The sequence below is a fragment of the Pecten maximus genome, chromosome 1, assembly GCF_902652985.1.
Source record: "Pecten maximus chromosome 1, xPecMax1.1, whole genome shotgun sequence".
In the NCBI taxonomy this organism is placed as follows: Eukaryota; Metazoa; Mollusca; class Bivalvia; order Pectinida; family Pectinidae; genus Pecten; species Pecten maximus.
In genome coordinates this window covers 58,472,041-58,496,291 of record NC_047015.1, presented here as the reverse complement: position 1 = coordinate 58,496,291, position 24,251 = coordinate 58,472,041, and the positions used below count along the sequence as shown (strand labels likewise).

Genomic DNA, 24,251 nt, shown 5'->3' with positions numbered 1-24,251 from the left:
ACAGCGGAAGACTAGATATTTGTCGTTGTGCAAGCAATTATAGGCGGAGGAATATGACGTGATGTCAAACGTCAGACGGCAGTTCCCGGAAAGCCGATCACCTCTGACAAACATTAATTTATATTGGCTGTTACTTTGACACTTCGACAGTCAAATTATGTTTTACTGTATAAAATGTAAACCATTTCACGAAGAAAGTGTGAGAAAAATAACCCATCATAGAATTTCCCTATCCCACATACCTACATATGATGGACTCTATTAATCTTGCTTGCACACCTGCAATCAATGTACCTTTTATTTTTTCAAAACGTTGAACCCTTTAATTAGTTTGTATAGGGAGTATAGTTATTATCATAATAGTTCATATAAAAAAGCAAAGATAAATGTCAGAATGTCAAAATCTACAATAAATACATAGATATAAAAATCTTATACTGTACTTAGGTTCTTGGCTATATAATACATTTCCTGTGTATGTTTAGAGCGGTAATTGTAAATTAAGTCATTATTACGACACGCAGTAAAACCAACCTTTGTCAAACAGCGAAGCGGTATATAGCAAGATGTCTGTTCTTATCCCTTCACTGAGAGTTCAAGCACATGCGCATCATGTGTATTGGATTGCAGTTCCAGTCATTTTACCATAAACTCGTTATCTATATATAGCCAAAGGTGGAACTGAAGTTTGTCGAAAATGTCAGATAAGTGAAGTAATACATAAAAAGCGCCCTCTTCTCAGCCAAATTATCTCCCCCTCTGGGAGCTCTCTTCAGAAATGACCATTAAATTATCTAACGGAATTCCGACCGCGCCATTGTTTCGGCCAATGTGAAACCCGTAAATTTCATTCAATTCCATGATACTGCTGTAATTCTTGTCAATGTTTGATAGGTTTCTATGGAAACTGCATTACATGAAAAAAAATCTAGAGTTTTACGATCTCGAATTGAATCGCAATGAAATAAGACGCTTCAGTCAACGACGCCAATATCCTGAAGGAAAATTCGATTGCGTTGTCCTCAATCGGTGACTGATGTTAACTGATACATACACTATTCAGTGTAGTTGGTCTGTGTGATCCGTTGTTCTGTTTGGGAATCGAAAGGGAACAGAGCCAATTCATTTTGTTGTATTACTAGACATGTTACACAATCATCATATACTCCGGTATCTTGTCCAAAATTGCAGTCAAATTTAAGAGGATATTGTATGCAGTCATTTTCCTGTGAAAGAAGTTATGTTGTGGCGCGCGTTTTCTGGTATTCAATGTATGGTATCGTCTAACAGTTACTCCTGCTATATGTAATATGACGAGTTGGACAGTTCCTATCTGGATGTAAGCTATGTCGGTATCTCGATGTAAAAGATATCTTCAGTTTTCAATATCTGGATGTAAACAATGATATATCCCCTGTATCACCCTCTCCCCTCCTAATGCAAACAACTTGAACGATATCGGCACGAGTTTGACAGTTCTGCTATCTCGATATAAACAATGATATCCGTCACGAGTTTGACTCCCGTATTCTCGCAGAGTTCACTGCCAACATTAACATGAAAGAGTCGCCATCTTGCTGGCTCTTTGCTGATTGTGTGTAGACGTTGCCAACTGTAATGAGAACGCGGGAGCTCTCAAACCTGAAGTCCAATCTTAACGAAAAGTATGCTCATTTGTAAATTAGGTTGTTCCGAGACTGTTGGTGGTACACGAACATTCCTGAAATTACATTTCATGGTAGATAGGAAGACCACGTGTGAGGCATACTATATAGTTATATTACATACTATATAGTTATATTACATACTATATAGTTATATTACATACTATATAGTTATATTACATACTATATAGTTATATTACATACTATATAGTTATATTACATACTATATAGTTATATTACATACTATATAGTTATATTACATACTATATAGTTATATTACATACTATATAGTTATATTACATACTATATAGTTATATTACATACTAAATAGTTTTATTACATACCATGTGCAGACAAACAGAACACTGACCTCCACAAACGGAACACTGACCTCCACAAACGGAACACTGACCTCAACAAACGGAACACCGACCTTGAGGAATGGAACACTGACCTCCACAAACGGAACACTGACCTTGACAAACGGAACACTGACCACTACAACCGTAACACTGACCTCCACAAACGGAACACTGACCTCCACAAACGGAACACTGACCTCCACAAACGGAACACTGACCTCCACAAACGGAACACTGACCTCCACAAACGGAACACTGACCTCCACAAACGGAACACTGACCTCCACAAACGGAACACTTACCTTGACAAACGGAACACTGACCACTACAAAGGGAACACTGACCTCCACAAACGGAACACTGACCTTGACAAACAGAACACTGACCACTACAAACGCAATATTGACCTCCACAAACGGAACACTGACCTCCACAAACGGAACACTGACCTTGACAAACGGAACACTGACCTTGACAAACGGAACACTGACCACTACAAAGGGAACACTGACCTCCACAAACGGAACACTGACCTTGACAAACGGAATACTGACCTTGACACACGTAACACTGACCACTACAAATGGAACACTGACCCCCACAAACGGAACACTGACCTTGACAAACGGAACACTGACCTTTACAAACGGAACACTGACCACTACATAGGGAACATTGACCTCCACAAACGGAACACTGACCTCCACAAACGGAACACTGACCTTTACAAATGGAACACTGACCTCCACAAACGGAACACTGACCTTGACAAACGGAACACTGACCTTTACAGACGAAACACTGACCACTACAAAGGGAACACTGACCTTGACAAACGTAACACTGACCTCCACAAATGGAACATTGACCTCCACAAATGGAACATTGACCACCACAAACGAAACACTGACCACTACAAACGGACATTGACCTCCACAAACGGAACACTGACCTCCACAAACGGAACACTGACCTCCACAAACGGAACATTGACCTCCACAAATGGAACACTGACTTCACAAACGGAACTTTGACCTCCACAAACGTAACACTGACCTCTATAAACGGAACATTGACCTCCACAAACGGAACACTGACCTCCACAAACGTAACACTGACCTTGACAAACGGAACAACGACCTATATAAACGGAACATTGACCTCCACAAACGGAACACTGACCTCCACAAACGTAACACTGACCTTGACAAACGGAACAACGACCTCGACAAACGTAATATTGACCTATACCTATAGTATATAACACGTCTGGACTTTTTTGTCCGTCACACTTTGGTGCCGACTTGACTTAGTTGTAATGTAGCTCATTTTCTGTTTTGCGATTTACATCCTTCTGTCACCTTGTCACTTCCGGTGTTGCTACTTGTAACACAGATGGAAGTTGGTGATATCGATGAACCGCGCTGATAGTTGGTGGGATTAATAGCCCGGGTACATGTGTGTTTGTTTATTAGATCATATTTCCATTTGTTATGGTGTGTCGCTATATAACCAACAAAACAGAAAGTTATCAGATCATCATTCTCACATAATCCCAATTGGTGTAGTGATATGAAGAACGTGTTGATGACGTCGACACCAAATTGATGTCGTTTTGTCTGAAGTCAAATATAAAGTGTAATGCTGACGAAAATTCATAATAATCCTAACGTGCATAAAATGTTACATAACTTTCCGAAGAAGTCAGTTTAATATTTTGTTAATTACTTTTATTATATAATAATATATAATTATATTGATACATAAAGATGACAACTCGCACAAATATGTCGTCGTCGTCGTCAGCAGCAGCAGCAGCAGCAGTCACTAGAGGGAAGTTTAATGCTTAAATATAAAACAATTTCCTATAGGAATGTTCAACTGAAGCTGGCCTCACTGACTAAAGTTGACCGCATGACTTGCTGGTACAGTATTTCTAAGTATATGTCTTTAAAACTGGAGTCATTAAAGTGGACATCGTTGATGACGTCACATAATATACAAGGCTTTTATATAATATTTTATAATGAAATATTTGGAAATTAGCCGGGGTGCTTTTTTCCAGATCAAATATAAAAGCATTCCTTGTGGTGCCATTTGCGCGCCAACACTTTTCTCAGATCTATGTGAAGTGGATACAGTCAAATCATTCGCCGACGTAGGTGCAGTAATACATCATGTAATACATCACAAAGACAATTGTACGCTCCTCAAGCGAACCATAAAATAACAAATGGCGTTAACTAGCAGTAACTGGTATGTATCTCTCCAGACGCCTGACGGAGTTTAAGGTTGGTGGTGCCGTATTATTGTGTGAACCATTGGCACGACGTGTGTGAGACAGGGGCAGATAACCGCCTATCTCACTTCTCTACTTTGTTAGGGGACAATGAGAGCTGGCTACATGCCCAGCGGAGCAGATTTCAGTGACGATTGTGTAATAAAATGTTCACGCTCTCTCAACAACGTTTTATGCGAAAGGGATTACGACGATTTGTTGTGCGTTGATGATTTACGACGATATGTTGTGCGTAGATGCAAAACGACAAGCGGATCCAGGGGGAGGGGGTCCTGGTGGTCAGGACCATCCCCCCTCCCCCCAAAAAAATCAGCTGGCGCCTATAAAATAAACGAATTACGACGATGTGTTTCGGGCAGATAATTCACGAGGGTGTGTACTGCGCAGATGATTTACGACGGTGTGTACTGCGCAGATTATTTACGACGGTGTGTACTGCGCAGATTATTAACGACGATGTGTACTGCCCAGATTATTTACGACGATGTGTACTCCGCAGATGATTTACGACGATGCATGCGTACTCCGCAGATTATTTACGACGATGTGTACTCCGTAGATTATTTACGACGATATGTACTCCGCAGATTATTTACGACGATGTGTACTCCGCAGATTAGTTACGACGGTGTTGTTGTGTAGATGAATAAAGACGGTATGTACTTTGCAGATGATTTAAGACGGTGTTGTTGTGTACATGATTTACGACGTTGTAATGTACAAATGAATAACGACGGTGTTATTGTGCAGATGACTTACGACAATGTGTACTATACAGATGAATTATTACTGTGTGTACTGTACGGATGAATTATGACGGTGTGTACTGTACACATGCATTATGACGGTGTGTACTGTACAGATGAATTATGACGGTGTGTACTGTACACATGAATAATGACGGTGTGTACTGTACACATGAATTATGACGGTGTGTACTGTACTGATGAATTATGACGGTGTGTACTGTACAGATGACTTATGACGGTGTATTCTGTACAGATGAATTATGACGGTGTGCACTGTACTGATGAATTATGACGGTGTATTCTGTACAGATGAATTATGACGGTGTGCACTGTACTGATGAATTATGACGATGTGTATTACTGAGAATGTATTATTGATTGCGGTGTATTGATGTTACCTAACTTTTGTTGTGGCATCATGTAAAGAATTTTGGAATTAATTAACGATCACTCGGCTTATAATCGATTTTTTTTTTCTTCAATTGACATTAAAACGCTAACATATTGCGAAGTAAAAATCCTGATGAAAGTAGAAAATCGGCAACCAGCTAACCTTGGCGCATCACAAAATAGCTCCAACTGCCCATGTTTGGCGATCGTTTGTTGTTTATCAAGATCAGGAGGCGACATCAAAATATGATGGCACATGATGAAAACGTGAAAGGGGAGTGGTTTATAAAAGGGCGCGAAAATGGGGATGTCAGGCTGTGCTCATAAAGGTATGAATCGTAACAGAAAAAGGAAAGGAAGCAACGAAGACGAGGCGCTACCTCTGTATCCAAGATCTTAATTCATGCATTCATTTTATTCGTTTGTCTGGATACAGAAATTATGAGGTCGGACATCAAACCATTTAACTGAAGGGTTGGTATTTTGGACACGTGTTCGTAAATATGTTTACAATTAAATGTGATAACTAACTTTACCGCAGCTGCCAAATCATGTGTTAACAATTATATACTTTTAACAATTACTTTGACAGAAACCATATATTAAATACGTCTATTTATAGTACAGGGGAAATATTATACATGGTCAGGGGAAATACTATACATGGTCTATATATAGTACAGGGGAAATACTATGCATGGTCTATATATAGTACAGGGGAAATACTATACATGGTCTATATATAGTACAGGGGAAATACTATACATGGTCTATATATAGTACAGGGGAAATGCTATACATGGTCTATATATAGTACAGGGGAAATACTATACATGGTCTAGATCTATAACACAGGGAGGGGAGTTACCCTACATATTACATAATTACGAGGTAGGGATATGGACTTTATTTGAGGTCTATCTCTGTCTTACAAGCCTGGCCTGAACAACATTATCCGGTGCGTATTAAGACCATGTCCGTATATGTGGGATACATCTAAACTGAAGTCCATAATTGTTTTATCATATGACATTTCACGATGAGATTAATGTTTCCATGTCATAAACACATATCACGTTCTATATTATCCTATTTACTAAATGGAGGACACTTGAAATAAAAATAACATAAATACAAATAATGAGATCAATTTGAAATCAATATCATTTGCACAATCTACATTACAGTTCAGAATTCAGAAGATTTATTTGCACAGATTTAATAGCGCTGGGGCATTGTGACGTCACAATGATTATGACGTCATATGTCGAATTCTACAACACTAAATAGAGAATACATGGATAGTATCTTACAATCCAAGGTTTATTTTTGACGAGGGTTAGGAAAGACGAGATGGCATTCATTGATACCACTTGTGTGTATTTACTACCACGAAACTATCAATGCGTCATTGAAAAATAGTTCTACGTTTTTTTTTTATGTAATTCAGAATTCAGTTTCAGTTAAACATGTATGGACATATCACAGAAATATTAATTATTCCTGACAAAGACCCATTTGATTTACAATATGTTTAAAACAAAAATCAATAAAAAGATTTAGAATTCGCCGACATCAGACACAAACGTCAAAGTTGAGGGTCAAGTTGAAAGTAGTCCCGTCAGATGTGGAACAAATTCACGTGAATCGTATTGACGGATAAAGTATACGTTTAGTTATCGGTCAGTGTGTGTGTGTGTGTGTGTGTGTGTGTGTGTGTGAAAGTTGTAGGATAAATTATTTTCAAAGAACGAAGTCTAACAGATACACACGTATACACACCGACTCGTCATTTTGCATTTACGCGTACTAGCTATAGCCGGTGTCGATGACGCTAGACGCTAATTAATAAAAGTATCAAAATTTGTTTTCAGTGTCATCATAAATTCCATATGAGAAATAATTTCCTGGCTGAGGTTCCTCATGCATCACGCTAATGTAACGTGAGACTGTCGTGAGAATTGATCGCTCTCTCCTGAACGAGAGTATCGATTAACGAGATCACGTGTGATTTGGTACGAGACTAAGTACTGGAATAGTAATATAGTCCCTAGGAAGGGCTCTAGTTACACAGTCAAACCTGGGTTATGTCCTCTGTCCGAGACATTAACAGTAAAGTCGCTGTTCCAGGATCTAGTTTCCATTCTGAAGGTCATTTTACTTGTCTGGTTGTTAGTCTGGAATGTACACAAACCGGTACTCCGGTCCGCTGTGTGAGAGATTCACACATCTTCTCAAACAAACAGGTCGCATCACATTACCATACATAAAGATGCTGAATTCTGATACTGTCGCAGGTTGGTAGTTTGGTCATAAAATGTTATCGTCCGTCACATTCTTTTTATTGTTATTGTTTTAATTTGTTGTTGTTTACTTTTTCCGATACGGCCATCTGATAGAGCGAAAAAACAAGAGGCCTCTATCTCCAACCTTGATACTCACTGATAGTGATATTGAATTTCGATTTGATGATTCATACTGTATTCGGTTAAGTTAAAGGAATTCATTTTCATTTTTTTTTTTCAGAATGGGACCTCTCCTGTTATTATGGCATATTAAGATTAATATTGACTCGATTAAGATAGAATTGACTAAATAAAGATTAATATTGACTACATTAGATTAACATTAACTAGATTAAGATAAATAGTAACTAGACTAAGATTAGAATTGACTAGATTTAGATTAGAATTGACTAGATTTAGATTATAATTGACTAGATAAAGATTAATATTGACTATATTAAGATTAATATTAACTAGATTTAGATTAGAATTGACTGGATTAAGATTAGAATGGACTAGATTAAGATTAATACTGACTAGATTAAGGTAATGTTTTCGGTACAAAGTCACTTTCTGAAGATATAGACTTCACCTATGATGGTAATATTATATATCAATTCTGAAAAGTTTCAAATATCTCGAGTTGATTTCTCCTAAAATGGTTGTAAAAATTCTATTGAATTGGGTGTGAAAACCACAGATGGAATTGCAAGCTAACCTCAAATTGTAAGTTCTACTGAAAGATAATGGTCACTGTTATTGTAGCTACTGAGACATATAAAAACCTGCTTATATTTTACAAGTTATTCAAAAGAATGGCATCTTAAAGTTAAGTATTAACAAGAATAAGGCTATATTTTCAATAGAGGAACACTTTCCCGAAGCCTGATGTTTAATCTAGAGTACACCGGCACACCTTCTGTGAGCATCAAGAGATCATTTTACACATCAGTTACAACACGATAGGGCGATCTAACACTGGAATAGTACGTTTTGTAATTAACATTGGTAGCAACAGTTCAATCATATATCAGAACGGAACCTACTGTATTGTACAGGTCCACAACAGCAAACTCAAGTATCAATAATTATATTAAGTGTGAAGTTACAGAAAGTTAACCACATCTTGGAAAAGAAAGCTGTAGTGATCGATTATCACACAGAGTGAACATACCCTTCCTTATATCTGTGTATTTATTGTAGCATTCCGGGATACTTGTATTTATTGTAGCATTCCGGGATACTTGTATTTATTGTAGCATTCCGGGATACTTGTATTTATTGTAGCATTCCGGGATACTTGTATTTATTGTAGCATTCCGGGATACTTGTATTTTATTGTAGCATTCCGGGATACTTGTATTTCGTTTTTCACATACACATGGATTGATACATGGAACTTATCTACTTACTCATCCATACGTGAATTACCAATTCCATCTCCTTATGGAATTCCTGACCGGTTTTCGACTGGCTCATGAATATTGGCTGCGTGAGCTTAAACTGTTACATTGCTGCTTCTATGGTTTAGATATTTCTCAATTCTAAAATAAATTTAAAAAAATGAAATATACATTTGACAACGACTATTTTAATATCAGCATACCTTTTTTGAATAAATTGGTTCCGGAGTTTCTCAAGATATACGTTAACCCTGTAACGGTAATGTGAAAAGTTCTACTTATCTACGCAGGAGGTCTCGGTACATCGGACTATCAAACAACTAAATTATGTACATAGAAATGGTTTTAAGGCCGTGTAACTTGATGTGTTATTGCTAAGTTGAGGATCCGCAACCTTTCGATTTACTGTAAATTAGATACGATCGATTATGTCATCAAACCGATTGTTTTATAGGGATATCAGATTTGCGATTATTATACATACAGTTTTAGAACGTTTAAAGTTCTGTAAGTGTATTCTTTAATCAAAAACATTGACTCTCAACTTTTGTTTGATTGATCGAAAGTTTGGAAGATTCACACTGAGTGTAAATAACAAATATCTTATTATTGGGGGCCACAATGATACAATCGAACCATAGAAAATGAGTAACAAACTTTGTAATACAGGATTTGAAATAATATTACAGAATGGTTAAACTGGCAAAGGGTAAATCAATCTCCTGGTGTGACAACCACGGGGGACACCCACGGGGAACACCCACGGGGACACCCACGGGGACACCCACGGGACACCCACGGGGAACACCCACGGGGAACACCCACGGGGAACACCCACGGGGACACCCACGAGGAACACCACGGGGAACACCCACGGGGAAAACCCACGGGGACACCCACGGGGGCTCACTCACGGGGAAACCCACGGGGGACACCCACGGAGGAAACCCACGGGGGACACCAACGGGGGACACCCACGGGGACACCCACGGGGGGTCACTCACGGGGACAACCACGGGGGACACTCATGGGGACACCCACGGGGGGTCACTCACGAGGACACCCACGGGGACACCAAAGAGGACACCTAAGAGGACACCCAAGGGGACACCCACGGGGACACCCACGGGGACACCCACGGGGGACACTCACGGGGACACCCACGGGGGGACACTCACGGGGACACCCACGGGGGGACACTCACGGGGACACCCACGGGGGGGACACTCACGGGGACATTAGAGACACGAGGGAAACCCACGGGGGACACCAAAGGGGACACCCAAGAGGACATCCAAGGGGACACCCATGGGGGACACCCACGGGGATTCGGCAGGTCTAAAAATGCGGATATATTGTATGGATCTATGTCAGTAAAACATGCTTACTCATTGAATTCTCCTGTTTTTTCAGTCATATAATCTTCATAAGCCAAAACTTTTAAACGTTTAAACTCGTTTAAACTTGTTAATTGTCTTTTTATTGATTGATATTCTGAAGATATTTGTGATCATTGCTACGTTTATAATCCTTTTTTGTTTGTTTGTTTGTTTAGATTGTGAAGATGCTGGTGACGATCGTCACATTTTTTGGGTTGTGCTGGCTACCTCTACACCTATTTATCCTTGTGTTGGACTTCAATCCCGAAATTGAGCGCGATACTCAACTCTTACCTACACTCGAGGTTCTGTATTTCTTTGCTCATTGGATCGCCATGTCTAATAGCTTCGTTAACCCAATCATCTACGGCTTCATGAACAATACTTACAGGGTGAGTAAACTCCAGTTAATATTTACACGGTGTTAAACTCTAGTTAATATTTACACGGTGTTAAATTTCAGTTAATATTTACACGGTGTTAAACTCCAGTTAATATTTACACGGTGAGTAAACTCTAGTTAATATTTACACGGTGTTATACTCTAGTTAATATTTACACGGTGAGTACACTCTAGTTAATATTTACACGGTGAGTAAATCCAAGTTAATATTTACACGGTGAGTAAACTCTAGTTAATATTTACACGGTGAGTACACTCTAGTTAATATTTACACGGTGAGTACACTCTAGTTAATATTTACACGGTGTTAAACTCTAGTTAATATTTACACGGTGTTAAATTTCAGTTAATATTTACACGGTGTTAAACTCCAGTTGATATTTACAAGGTGAGTACACTCTAGTTAATATTTACACGGTGAGTAAACTCCAGTTAATATTTACACGGTGAGTAAATCCAAGTTAATATTTACACGGTGAGTACACTCTAGTTAATATTTACGCGGTGAGTACACTCTAGTTAATATTTACACGATGTTAAACTCCAGTTAATATTTACACGGTGTTAAACTCCAGTTAATATTTACACGGTGAGTACACTCTAGTTAATATTTACGCGGTGAGTACACTCCAGTTAATGTTTACACGGTGTTAAACTCCAGTTAATATTTACACGGTGTTAAACTCCTGTTAATGTTTACACGGTGAGTAAACTCCAGTTAATATTTACACGGTGTTAAATTCCAGTTAATATTTACACGGTGAGTACACTCCAGTTAATGTTTACACGATGTTAAACTCCAGTTAATATTTACACGGTGTTAAACTCCAGTTAATATTTACACGGTGAGTAAACTCCAGTTAATATTTACACGGTGAGTACACTCTAGTTAATATTTACACGGTGTTAAACTCCTGTTAATGTTTACACGGTGAGTACACTCTAGTTAATATTTACGCGGTGAGTACACTCTAGTTAATATTTACACGATGTTAAACTCCAGTTAATATTTACACGGTGTTAAACTCCTGTTAATGTTTACACGATGAGTAAACTCTAGTTAATATTTACACGGTGAGTACACTCTAGTTAATATTTACGCGGTGAGTACACTCTAGTTAATATTTACACGATGTTAAACTCCAGTTAATATTTACACGGTGTTAAACTCCTGTTAATGTTTACACGGTGAGTACACTCTAGTTAATATTTACACGGTGAGTAAATCCCAGTTAATATTTACACGATGTTAAACTCCAGTTAATATTTACACGATGTTAAACTCCAGTTAATATTTACACGGTGTTAAACTCCAGTTAATATTTACACGGTGAGTAAACTCCAGTTAATATTTACACGGTGAGTACACTCTAGTTAATATTTACACGGTGAGTTAACTCCAGTTAATATTTACACGATGAGTAAACTCCAGTTAATATTTACACGGTGTTAAACTCCTGTTAATGTTTACACGGTGAGTACACTCTAGTTAATATTTACACGGTGAGTACACTCTAGTTAATATTTACACGGTGAGTACACTCCAGTTAATATTTACACGGTGAGTACACTCTAGTTAATATTTACACGGTGTTAAACTCCTGTTAATGTTTACACGGTGAGTACACTCTAGTTAATATTTACACGGTGAGTAAATCCCAGTTAATATTTACAATGTGAGTACACTCCAGTTAATAGTTATACGGTGGGTAAACTCTAGCTAAAATTTACAATGTGAGTAAACTTGCAAATATGCACAGTAAGTAAAATCATGCTTATAATCACACGATAAATTAACTCAAAGTAAAAAAAACCCACTGATTACACGGTGACTAATTCCACCCCAATAATTACAAGGTGGGTAAACTCTACTTCAATAATTACTAGGTGGGTAAACTCTACTTCAATAATTACAAGGTGGGTAAACTCCACTTCAATAATTACAAGGTGGGTAAACTCTACTTCAATAATTACTAGGTGGGTAAACTCTACTTCAATAATTACAAGGTGGGTAAACTCCACTTCAATAATTACTAGGTGGGTAAACTCTACTTCAATAATTACAAGGTGGGTAAACTCTACTTCAATAATTACAAGGTGGGTAAACTCCACTTCAATAATTACAAGGTGGGTAACCTCCACTTCAATAATTACTAGGTGGGTAAACTCTACTTCAATAATTTCAAGGTGGGTAACCTCCACTTCAATAATTACAAGGTGGGTAAACTCTACTTCAATAATTACTAGGTGGGTAACCTCCACTTCAATAATTACAAGGTGGGTAAACTCTACTTCAATAATCACAAGGTGGGTAAACTCTACTTCAATAATTTCAAGGTGGGTAACCTCCACTTCAATAATTACAAGGTGGGTAAACTCTACTTCAATAATTACTAGGTGGGTAAACTCTACTTCAATAATTACAAGGTGGGTAAACTCCACTTCAATAATTACAAGGTGGGTAAACTCTACTTCAATAATTACTAGGTGGGTAAACTCTACTTCAATAATTACAAGGTGGGTAAACTCCACTTCAATAATTACTAGGTGGGTAAACTCTACTTCAATAATTACAAGGTGGGTAAACTCTACTTCAATAATTACAAGGTGGGTAAACTCTACTTCAATAATTACAAGGTGGGTAAACTCTACTTCAATAATTACAAGGTGGGTAAACTCTACTTCAATAATTTCAAGGTGGGTAATCTCCACTTCAATAATTACAAGGTGGGTAAACTCTACTTCAATAATTACAAGGTGGGTAAACTCCACTTCAATAATTACAAGGTGGGTAACCTCCACTTCAATAATTACAAGGTGGGTAAACTCTACTTCAATAATTACAAGGTGGGTAACCTCTACTTCAATAATTACAAGGTGGGTAACCTCTACTTCAATAATTACAAGGTGGGTAAACTCTACTTCAATAATTACAAGGTGGGTAACCTCTACTTCAATAATTACAAGGTGGGTAAACTCTACTTCAATAATTACAAGGTGGGTAAACTCTACTTCAATAATTACAAGGTGGGTAACCTCTACTTCAATAATTACAAGGTGGGTAACCTCTACTTCAATAATTACAAGGTGGGTAAACTCTACTTCAATAATTACAAGGTGGGTAAACTCTACTTCAATAATTACAAGGTGGGTAACCTCTACTTCAATAATTACTAGGTGGGTAAACTCTACTTCAATAATTACAAGGTGGGTAAACTCTACTTCAATAATTACAAGGTGGGTAACCTCCACTTCAATAATTACAAGGTGGGTAAACTCTACTTCAATAATTACAAGGTGGGTAACCTCTACTTCAATAATTACAAGGTGGGTAAACTCTACTTCAATAATTACAAGGTGGGTAAACTTCTACTTCAATAATTACAAGGTGGTAACCTCTACTTCAATAATTACAAGGTGGGTAAACTCTACTTCAATAATTACAAGGTGAGTAAACTCTACTCAATAATTACAAGGTGGGTAACTCTACTTCAATAATTACAAGGTGGGTAACTCTACTTCAATAATTTACAAGGTGAGTAAACTACAATTCAATAATTACAAGGTGGGTGTAAACTCCTATCCAATTCAATTACAAGGTGGGTAACCTCTACTTTCAATAATTACAAGGTGGGTAAACTCCTACTTCAATAATTACTAAGGTGGGTAAACTTCTACTTCAATAAGTACAAGGTGGCGTAACCTCTACTTTTCAATAATTACAAGGTGGGTGAAACTATACTTCAATAATTACAAGGGGAGTAAACTTCTACGTTCAATAATTACAAGGTGGGTAACCTCTCACTTCACATAATTACAAGGTGGTAAACTCTACTTCAATAATTACAAGGTGGGTAAACTCTACTTTAATAATTACAAGGTGGGTAAACTCTACTTCAATAATTACAAGGTGGGTAAACTCCACTTCAATAATTACAAGGTGAGTAAACTCTACTTCAATAATTACAAGGTGGGTAACCTCTACTTCAATAATTACAAGGTGGGTAAACTCTACTTCAATAATTACAAGGTGGGTAAACTCTACTTCAATAATTACAAGGTGGGTAAACTCCACTTCAATAATTACAAGGTGGGTAAACTCTACTTCAATGATTACAAGGTGGGTAAACTCCACTTCAATAATTACAAGGTGGGTAAACTCTACTTCAATAATTACAAGGTGGGTAAACTCCACTTTAATAATTACAAGGTGGGTAAACTCCACTTCAATAATTACTAGGTGGGTAAACTCCACTTCAATAATTACAAGGTGAGTAAACTCTACTTCAATAATTACAAGGTGGGTAAAGTCTACTTCAATAATTACAAGGTGAGTAAACTCTACTTCAATAATTACAAGGTGGGTAACCTCTACTTCAATAATTACAAGGTGGGTAACCTCTACTTCAATAATTACAAGGTGAGTAAACTCTACTTCAATAATTACAAGGTGGGTAAACTCCACTTCAATAATTACAAGGTGGGTAAACTCTACTTCAATAATTACAAGGTGGGTAAACTCCAATTCAATAATTACAAGGTGAGTAAACTCAGCTTCTATGATTTCACGGTAGATAAACTCCACTTCCACGGGATTGTAAAAATGTTACCTAAATTCACAAATCAGAAAGATGTATTCCTACGCGTAAAAGTACACGAGCACTTTTACACTTCACGAGGGCATGTGTCTAATTTGAAATGACCTAATCGTAAAAGAGACGATTGGTGAGCCACGTTTGGCCACCTGTTATTATATCGGCCCGTTCTTCACGAGTTCATTGATGCTCATTCCTCAGTCAATGTGATGTTTTAATATCACGGCTGCTGACGAGACAATATATGTTATGTTAAATCACTAATTTCGGACATGTTTTCTTGCTAATTCCGACAGAAAACTAAGTTTTATTGTAATTTTGTTGGACTGGGCGGCTCCGTGATAATAATGTTACTCTCACAGTCAATTTTCGACAATAAGCATAGTCATAAAGCGTACTACCGCCTGTGGATCCCTGAGTAAAGGCACAAGGTCTTCTGCGCCATCCAATTCCATTTCTCGATACACAACATACATATATTCAGTGTAAGGCTGAAATCTTCAATGATACTTCCCTACCTCTTTGTTAGTGTTGGGTTTTTATTTATCATATCACTCACCTTTACACTCGAATTATATTCCCGAGTTTAAATCTACTGAACAAATTTATTCATGAATGAAACTATTCATTAAAACAATGGACACTGATGATGTTTATGGGGCCACATAGAAGGGTAATAACTTCTACCAGAAAAGTTCTGTTCGTAAACTCGCCTCCACCTCGGACCGATGGTGCTGTACCCGTGTATAAAGTCTCGAATGACATAAAGAAATTAGTCTGTGACTTCTAATAGTGATATGTATCGTGGTTATCCATGGGTGTTGATTTTGACATTTAATTTTTTTAAGATACCTGTTATTTTCGGAAAAAACACGCGTAAAATAACGATAACTCAAGTGGATCAGACATATTGTACAAAAAAAAACTATGTCGTAATGGTCACAAGTGTCTATAGCAGGTAGAGCGAGCGCTTGTTTGACCAGATTTTACTTTATCAAAATATAAACATCGATACTCTTTTGATCTTGAAATGTAATATACGGTTATATAGTCACACCTGTATGATACAGGTACATATTCACACCTGTATGATACATGTACATAGTCACACCTGTATGATACAGTTACATAGTCACACCTGTATGATACAGTTACATAGTCACACCTGTATGATACAGTTACATAGTCACACCTGTATGATACAGTTATATAGTCACACCTATATGATACATGTACATAGTCACACCTGTATGATAGTTATATAGTCACACCTGTATGATAGTTATATAGTCACACCTGTATGATACAGTTATATAGTCACACCTGTATGATACAGGTATATAGTCACACCTGTATGATACAGTTATATAGTCACACCTGTATGATACAGGTACATAGTCACACTTGTATGACACAGTTATATAGTCACACCTATATGATAAAGTTATATAGTCACACCTGTATGATACATGTACATAGTCACACCTGTATGATACAGGTACATAGTCACACCTGTATGATACAGGTACATAGTCACACCTGTATGATAGTTATATAGTCACACCTATATGCTACAGTTATATAGTCACACCTGTATGATACAGTTATATAGTCACATCTGTATGATACAGTTATATAGTCACACATGTATGATACAGTTATATAGTCACACCTGTATGATAGTTATGTAGTCACACCTGTATGATACAGTTATATAGTCACACCTGTATGATACAGTTATATAGTCACACCTGTATGATACAGTAATATAGTCACACCTGTATGATACAGGTATATAGTCACACCTGTATGATACAGGTATATAGTCACACCTATATGATATAGTTATATAGTCACACCTGTATGATACAGTTATATAGTCACACCTGTATGATAGTTATATAGTCACACCTGTATGATAGTTATATAGTCACACCTGTATGATAGTTATATAGTCACACCTGTATGATACAGGTATAAAGTCACACCTGTATGATACAGGTATATAGTCACACCTGTATGATACAGGTATATAGTCACACCTGTATGATACAGTTATATAGTCACACCTGTATGATACAGTTATATAGTCACACATGTATGATACAGGTACATAGTCACACCTGTATGATACAGGTATATAGTCATACCTGTGTGATACAGTTATATAGTCACACCTGTATGATACAATTATATAGTCACACCTGTATGATACATGTACATAGTCACACCTGTATGATAGTTATATAGTCACACCTGTATGATAGTTATATAGTCACACCTGTATGATACATGTACATAGTCACACCTGTATGATACAGTTATATAGTCACACCTGTATGATAGTTATATAGTCACACCTATATGATACAGTTATATAGTCACACCTGTATGATACATGTACATAGTCACACCTGTATGATACAGTTATATAGTCACACCTGTATGATACAGTTACATAGTCACACCTGTATGATACAGTTATATAGTCACACCTGTATGATAGTTATATAGTCACACCTATATGATACAGTTATATAGTCACACCTGTATGATACATGTACATAGTCACACCTGTATGATACAGTTATATAGTCACACCTGTATGATACAGTTATATAGTCACACATGTATGATACAGTTATATAGTCACACATGTATGATACAGGTACATAGTCACACCTGTATGATACAGTTATATAGTCACACCTGTATGATACAGGTACATAGTCACACCTGTATGATACAGGTACATAGTCACACCTATAAACTATAATTATATATTATATATAGTATATTTTATCTGGTAAGTTAATCTGAGTATGAAGACGTGTAGTCTGATGGCGTCAACAGTTCGTATTCATAGCTGGATTCGGCTAAGGTGGGAGAGAACGTTACACGTTGACTGAATATTTACAAATATTAACACCATAACCAACTCCACAACCACCACAACCACCACCGCCGCAAACCACCACAACCACCACCGCCACAACCACCACCGCCACCACCGCCACAACCACCACCACCACAACCACCGCCGCCACAACCACCACCGCCACAACCACCACCACCACAACCACCACAACCGCCACAACCACCACCGCCACAACCACCACAACCACCGCCGCCGCAAACCACCACCTCCACAACCACCACAACCACCACCACCACAACCACCGCCCCCGCAAACCACCACCTCCGCAAACCACCACCGCCGTAAACCACCCATTTTCCCCTCCCCATTAAACCACATCACTCCTATGTTGAAAAATCATTATCATTCTGATAATGCCGTACTTGTTGAATGAGCACCAGATGACAGCTTGTTTATGATATGACGTCATCATCACGTCAGAGGCAGACTAGGGTATAAACAAAGCTTGAGACGTGACAGTGTAAGTTCTTTGTAAATAGGTCAGTTTGAACACAGATCATAATATTGATATATAAAGCTAATATTTCTCAATAGTTTTTTTTTATAATCTTCAGAATTTAACCGTATTGATCAAAAACTGTGTTTAATTTGATAGCTGACCTCGTATAGCTTTCACATTCTTCCAACTCGCCGCAGTGGTCGTCATTGTGGGATAAAATGCTTAATACACCACCAAATCAGTCATTAGCTCGTTTGTAATTCTACAAACAATAATTATACGCTACAAAATCACGCGGTCACACAAATTCTATGTACCTTATATTGCACAACCCTTCTGGAACTTCATCTACTGTTAACGTTCATGTACGCGTGAGGTACGCGTGAGGTACGCGTATGGTGGAATAGTACAAATTGGAGACGATTTTCAATTTACATATCTTGAAATTGCACATTTAAATATGATGTAAAATCTGGACATGGTAACGTCTAAGATAAGTTGTGTGGCCCCTATATATAATATCAAAATTTGTATATTTTTGAAATTAAATTTATATTTTTATCTACGTTTAGAAAATCGATTTCATTATATTCAATACCATTCCTTAGCAAACGTATTGTAAATGTTCATCTTACGTTTGAAAGAAAACAATCACCTAAAGGTAGCAATGGTTTCTGTATCTTACCAAATGTCAGCCAGTGAGAAAAACTCCAATAGTAGTGTAACTTGTAGTCCATGCACACAAATTACTCCGACCTGTTCTTTTGGTTCATGTTTTTAATCTTTATTCACATAACAGTAACAAATATGAAGCTTCACCCAGGGTCTCGGCTTTAGTAGTCCTAGGGAAATCAGTTAACGAGCTAAAACAAAGGAGTCTGATTGTGCCCAGGACATCATTACTGAACGTGACGGTAGGAAGCGAAGAGAAAAATATCTTGATTTTCGGAGTAAAAGAGCAAGAGAATGAGGAGGGGAAGGAGAGAAAGTTGGCAGACGAGCAAGAAATAAAGAAAATATTATCCCTTTGCAAACTAAACGCTGATGTACTAAATAGTATAGAAAGGAGAGGAGTCTGTATAGAAAGGAAGGACTTAAGGCATTACAAGTAAATTTAGAGAGCCAATTCAAAGAAAGCATTTGGGTAAAAATTACCCAAAAATCTGAAATTACTCTAAAATACTCTTTTAGAAGGGCGTATGTACAAAAGCCGAAATTAAAGAAAACGTAGCACAGATTAATTATATCGTTACATTAACAGCAGAAATCCTACTCACACCTAGTGTAGCGGGTTATAACTTACCGAAAATAATGGAACACGTGGTCACCAAATGGGAGTAAAGGAAGTGAAAGTTTTATAGAATGTCTTAGAGATAGTTATCTGTATCAACACGTGAGAGAGAGTACATGGAAAGGAGAGGTAATGAACCAAGTATACAGGAGTGATCGCGAGGATTGTCTGTTTTGAGATTACGGTATAAAGTGTGTAAGTCCGCGACCGTTGTTACTATCTGTAATGACTATGTCATGCCTTGGGAGTTGAATAACACCCACCTGTTTTGGTAGAAACTGTTTTTAAGTGTTACTGTTTCTCTTTTCCAATGGCAGATTATTCAATCAATTACAAGTATTAGGTATAAACGAAGACATCGATAGACTAAGGCGATAATGAGGAATTTGATATTCATATCTATTTCTGAGATTATCTGCAGACAGATCAGATACTGTCAGGGGAAGAAGAGACACGAGATAGTTTGGTTTGGTTTTCTGATATTTCTACGTTCTGTTAAGAATTGCCAGTTCGATTCCTGATCATGATAATCTAAATTTACTTGTAAAACTGGGTAAACCTGTAATTAGTCTGGTGACGTCATACTGTATGTTTTAAATAGCTTCCGTGTCTCCTTCGTCCCAATTATCCCAAACCCTACATGCATGTTCTAAATGAGGTCCAACGTACAGCAAAACTAATTTCTCTAGATTGTTTCTATTTCAAATATATCAAAGTTATCTAAGAGTTGATAATTATTTCTCAGTTTTACTAACAATACTATTATTATTAGTTCTTAGTTTTACTAACAATACTATTATTATTTCTTAGTTTTACTAACAATACTATTATTATTTCTCAGTTTTACTAACAATACTATTATTATTTCTTAGTTTTACTAACAATACTATTATTATTATTTCTCAGTTTTACTAACAAAACTATTATTATTTCTTAGTTTTACTAACAATACTATTATTATTTCTCAGTTTTACTAACAATACTATTATTATTTCTTAGTTTTACTAACAATACTATTATTATTATTTCTCAGTTTTACTAACAATACTATTATTATTTCTCAGTTTTACTAACAATACTATTATTATTTCTCAGTTTTACTAACAATACTATTATTATTATTTCTTAGTTTTACTAACAATACTATTATTATTTCTCAGTTTTACTAACAATACTATTATTATTTCTTAGTTTTACTAACAATACTATTATTATTATTTCTCAGTTTTACTAACAATACTATTAATATTTCTCAGTTTTACTAACAATACTATTATTATTTCTCAGTTTTACTAACAATACTATTATTATTTCTCAGTTTTACTAACAATACTATTATTATTATTTCTTAGTTTTACTAACAATACTATTATTATTTCTCAGTTTTACTAACAATACTATTATTATTTCTCAGTTTTACTAACAATACTATTATTATTTCTTAGTTTTACTAACAATACTATTATTATTATTTCTTAGTTTTACTAACAATACTATTATTATTTCTCAGTTTTACTAACAATACTATTATTATTTCTCAGTTTTACTAACAATACTATTATTATTATTTCTCAGTTTTACTAACAATACTATTATTATTTGTTATAATTTGTAAATGTTATCTATGCTTGGATTTTTCAGGCCGATTTGCGGGCGCTTATATTTACCATATGTCCGTATGTTAGAGGCGGCAAACGCATACGTCACGGTGCCGTGAAATGGAAGTCACGAGATCACGTGCGAGACGATGCGTTCGACTACGAGAAAAACAGTCACATGATTCAAGGATTATTAAGGAGCAATACCGATTACATCAACGGCAGGACGTCAAAGACTTCCGTAACTAAGACGTCATCAACGAAGAGTTTTTAACAACTATGTGTTCCGGCTGGAAAATGCAGTCCAGCTGGAAACAGAGGTTCCAGGAGTTTTACAGTGATAACGTATGCCTCAGGTACAACATTGGATTTACACTATACTTTCAACATCTCGTCAGTGATTTCGTGTAAAGGACGTCAAAATGACGTGTATAGTGATGATGGTCTGATGATAACGTTGCTTTGATGATACACGTCGAAGGTGTCACGTGTTTGCCTTACTCACGTTTTGTCCGTATGTCCGATCGTCGGTGTTTCAGTCCAATTACAGACAACACGAAGAAATGCTGAGCCATGCTACATTCTTGTGTTTAATTGTTTACTTTTTGCCCTGAAATGTTCGGAAAACATGATTTTTGTTCTGATCATAATGATTGATATTTTTTAAACATTTGGGATACATGACAGCTTTGTAAAAAAAAAATATGACGTACCAATGACATTGTTTATCTTCGTTAAAGCAGAAATGTATGTTGGTTATTGGGTTGTACTTTTGGATATTCGTGGTTCCGGTTTAAATTAACCATTTTATGTATTTACATGTATAACAATGAATTATTGAAGAAGAAAAATGCATCTCAGATATACGTTATTGTCCTATTCTAATTACATAAAAATAGGGACGGGATGCGCGCCGTGTCTGTAGATTTCATCACCTAGATCTCGTCTCCGTAATTTACTTTTTAACAAAATTGAATTATTTCGACTTTCAGACAAAAGCCAATATTTGGCTCCATTTCGTCTGTAGTTCCTTTCACAGTTTTAACCTTCAATGGCAATAATTCATTCCTTTACAGGTTTTTGTTGCCAATTATTGCGTATATCAGCGTCACAACATTTATTTATGTAGAATATCGATCCTAAAACGCCAGATACAATCAGTTGTATTAAGTAACAAATATCCGACACATTATTAGAGCATTTAAAACCAGTTACATGGAAATGGAATTCTTAACTTATAAAGAATTCTTCTCGTAAAGGATATGAGTCCGTCTAGACCACTGGCAATGGCTGAGGCCTATTTCCGGTAGATCCTTAAATAGCGGATAAGCTTGACTATGATTGGTCCAACTTACCCCAATCAAAATACAGCAATTTATATGAGGAGGCGGACTACCTAATAACAGTCTGCACACGAATCAGACGACTTCTTTCCGTTTCTATTGAATAATTGCCGTAATGTTATTAGTCGACCCGAGCCTCTCATTCTGTCTACCCCAGAACGCCCTATTCCCAACCTAACCTAACAGCTACCATGAGTCGTAATAGTATGTTTTACTGGTGATATATCAGAGATTACTGACTTGTTAGGAATTATGTAATCACTGCTTATACATTCTCTAATGATGACATCACTTCTGTTTTAGACCAATCATTGCGATGCTTTCTATTTACTGCCGCCGATTAAGTAGCTGTTCGCTGCAACTTTGCTGCATGCATTGCGAATTTAATCAAAATATACTTTTTATAAACGTTACGTACGAAAAAATATCGAATTGATAAAATATCGAGTTTCTGCCATTCTCGTGAAATGTTCAATACCCCTCTACACAGCCTACCTCGGGCCTTATCGGCTGTGAAGTCACATGACAGGGTGAATCCAAGGGAACTAACTCTGACAGATCAGAGCACGCCATAGGGGGGCTCAGCTTGTACAATTTACAAATAAGATCAGTATTCTTCACTTACCTCAGCCTAAAGCAAGGGATTATCAGGGTTTTGGAGGAAGTGAATGGGAGGGTTCTGTTAGATCTACACGACAGGACTCCTGGGGGCCTACATTAAAGCTGACAGTGCAAGTTAAAAAGCATCCAATTGAGATTAAAAAAAAATAATACATGTACAGATTTCCAAAAATCGTTTCCGAGACATCCCCCAATTATGGTTGTGTCGTATCTAAGGACGGGCAGACATTTTTGTTTTTTGTTATGCGTAGATACGAGCCGCTATAAAAGCGCGTGCGTTCATTGCAGTCTATCGATACATCGATAGTGTAGACAATAGGAAAACATCCGAGGAGTGCTAGTGTAGGATACGAGTAAAAATCGGAACTCCTCGGACTGTTTACTTGTTATGAAAATGGTTGCACCCACGAAAAACACGTGAGAAGATGGATAGAGTATTTGGGATTAATTCGTTATGCATTTTCAAGCATTTATTTGGAGACTTTATTTTCA

At 36.9% G+C, this 24,251-nt stretch overlaps 1 protein-coding gene across 1 annotated transcript in view; it reads left to right on the top strand.

Moving 5' to 3' along the window:
- The window catches only part of LOC117339339 (QRFP-like peptide receptor), a 67,457-nt gene extending 43,604 nt beyond the window's left edge, over positions 1 to 23,853 (top strand). Inside the window, exons 2-3 of the mRNA XM_033900881.1 lie at positions 10,708 to 10,923; positions 21,839 to 23,853. Coding sequence (XP_033756772.1) covers positions 10,708 to 10,923; positions 21,839 to 22,069 — 447 coding nt within the window. The 3' untranslated portion in view covers positions 22,070 to 23,853. The remainder of the gene's footprint in view (positions 1 to 10,707; positions 10,924 to 21,838) is intronic.
- The last annotated feature ends 398 nt before the right edge of the window (positions 23,854 to 24,251 follow it).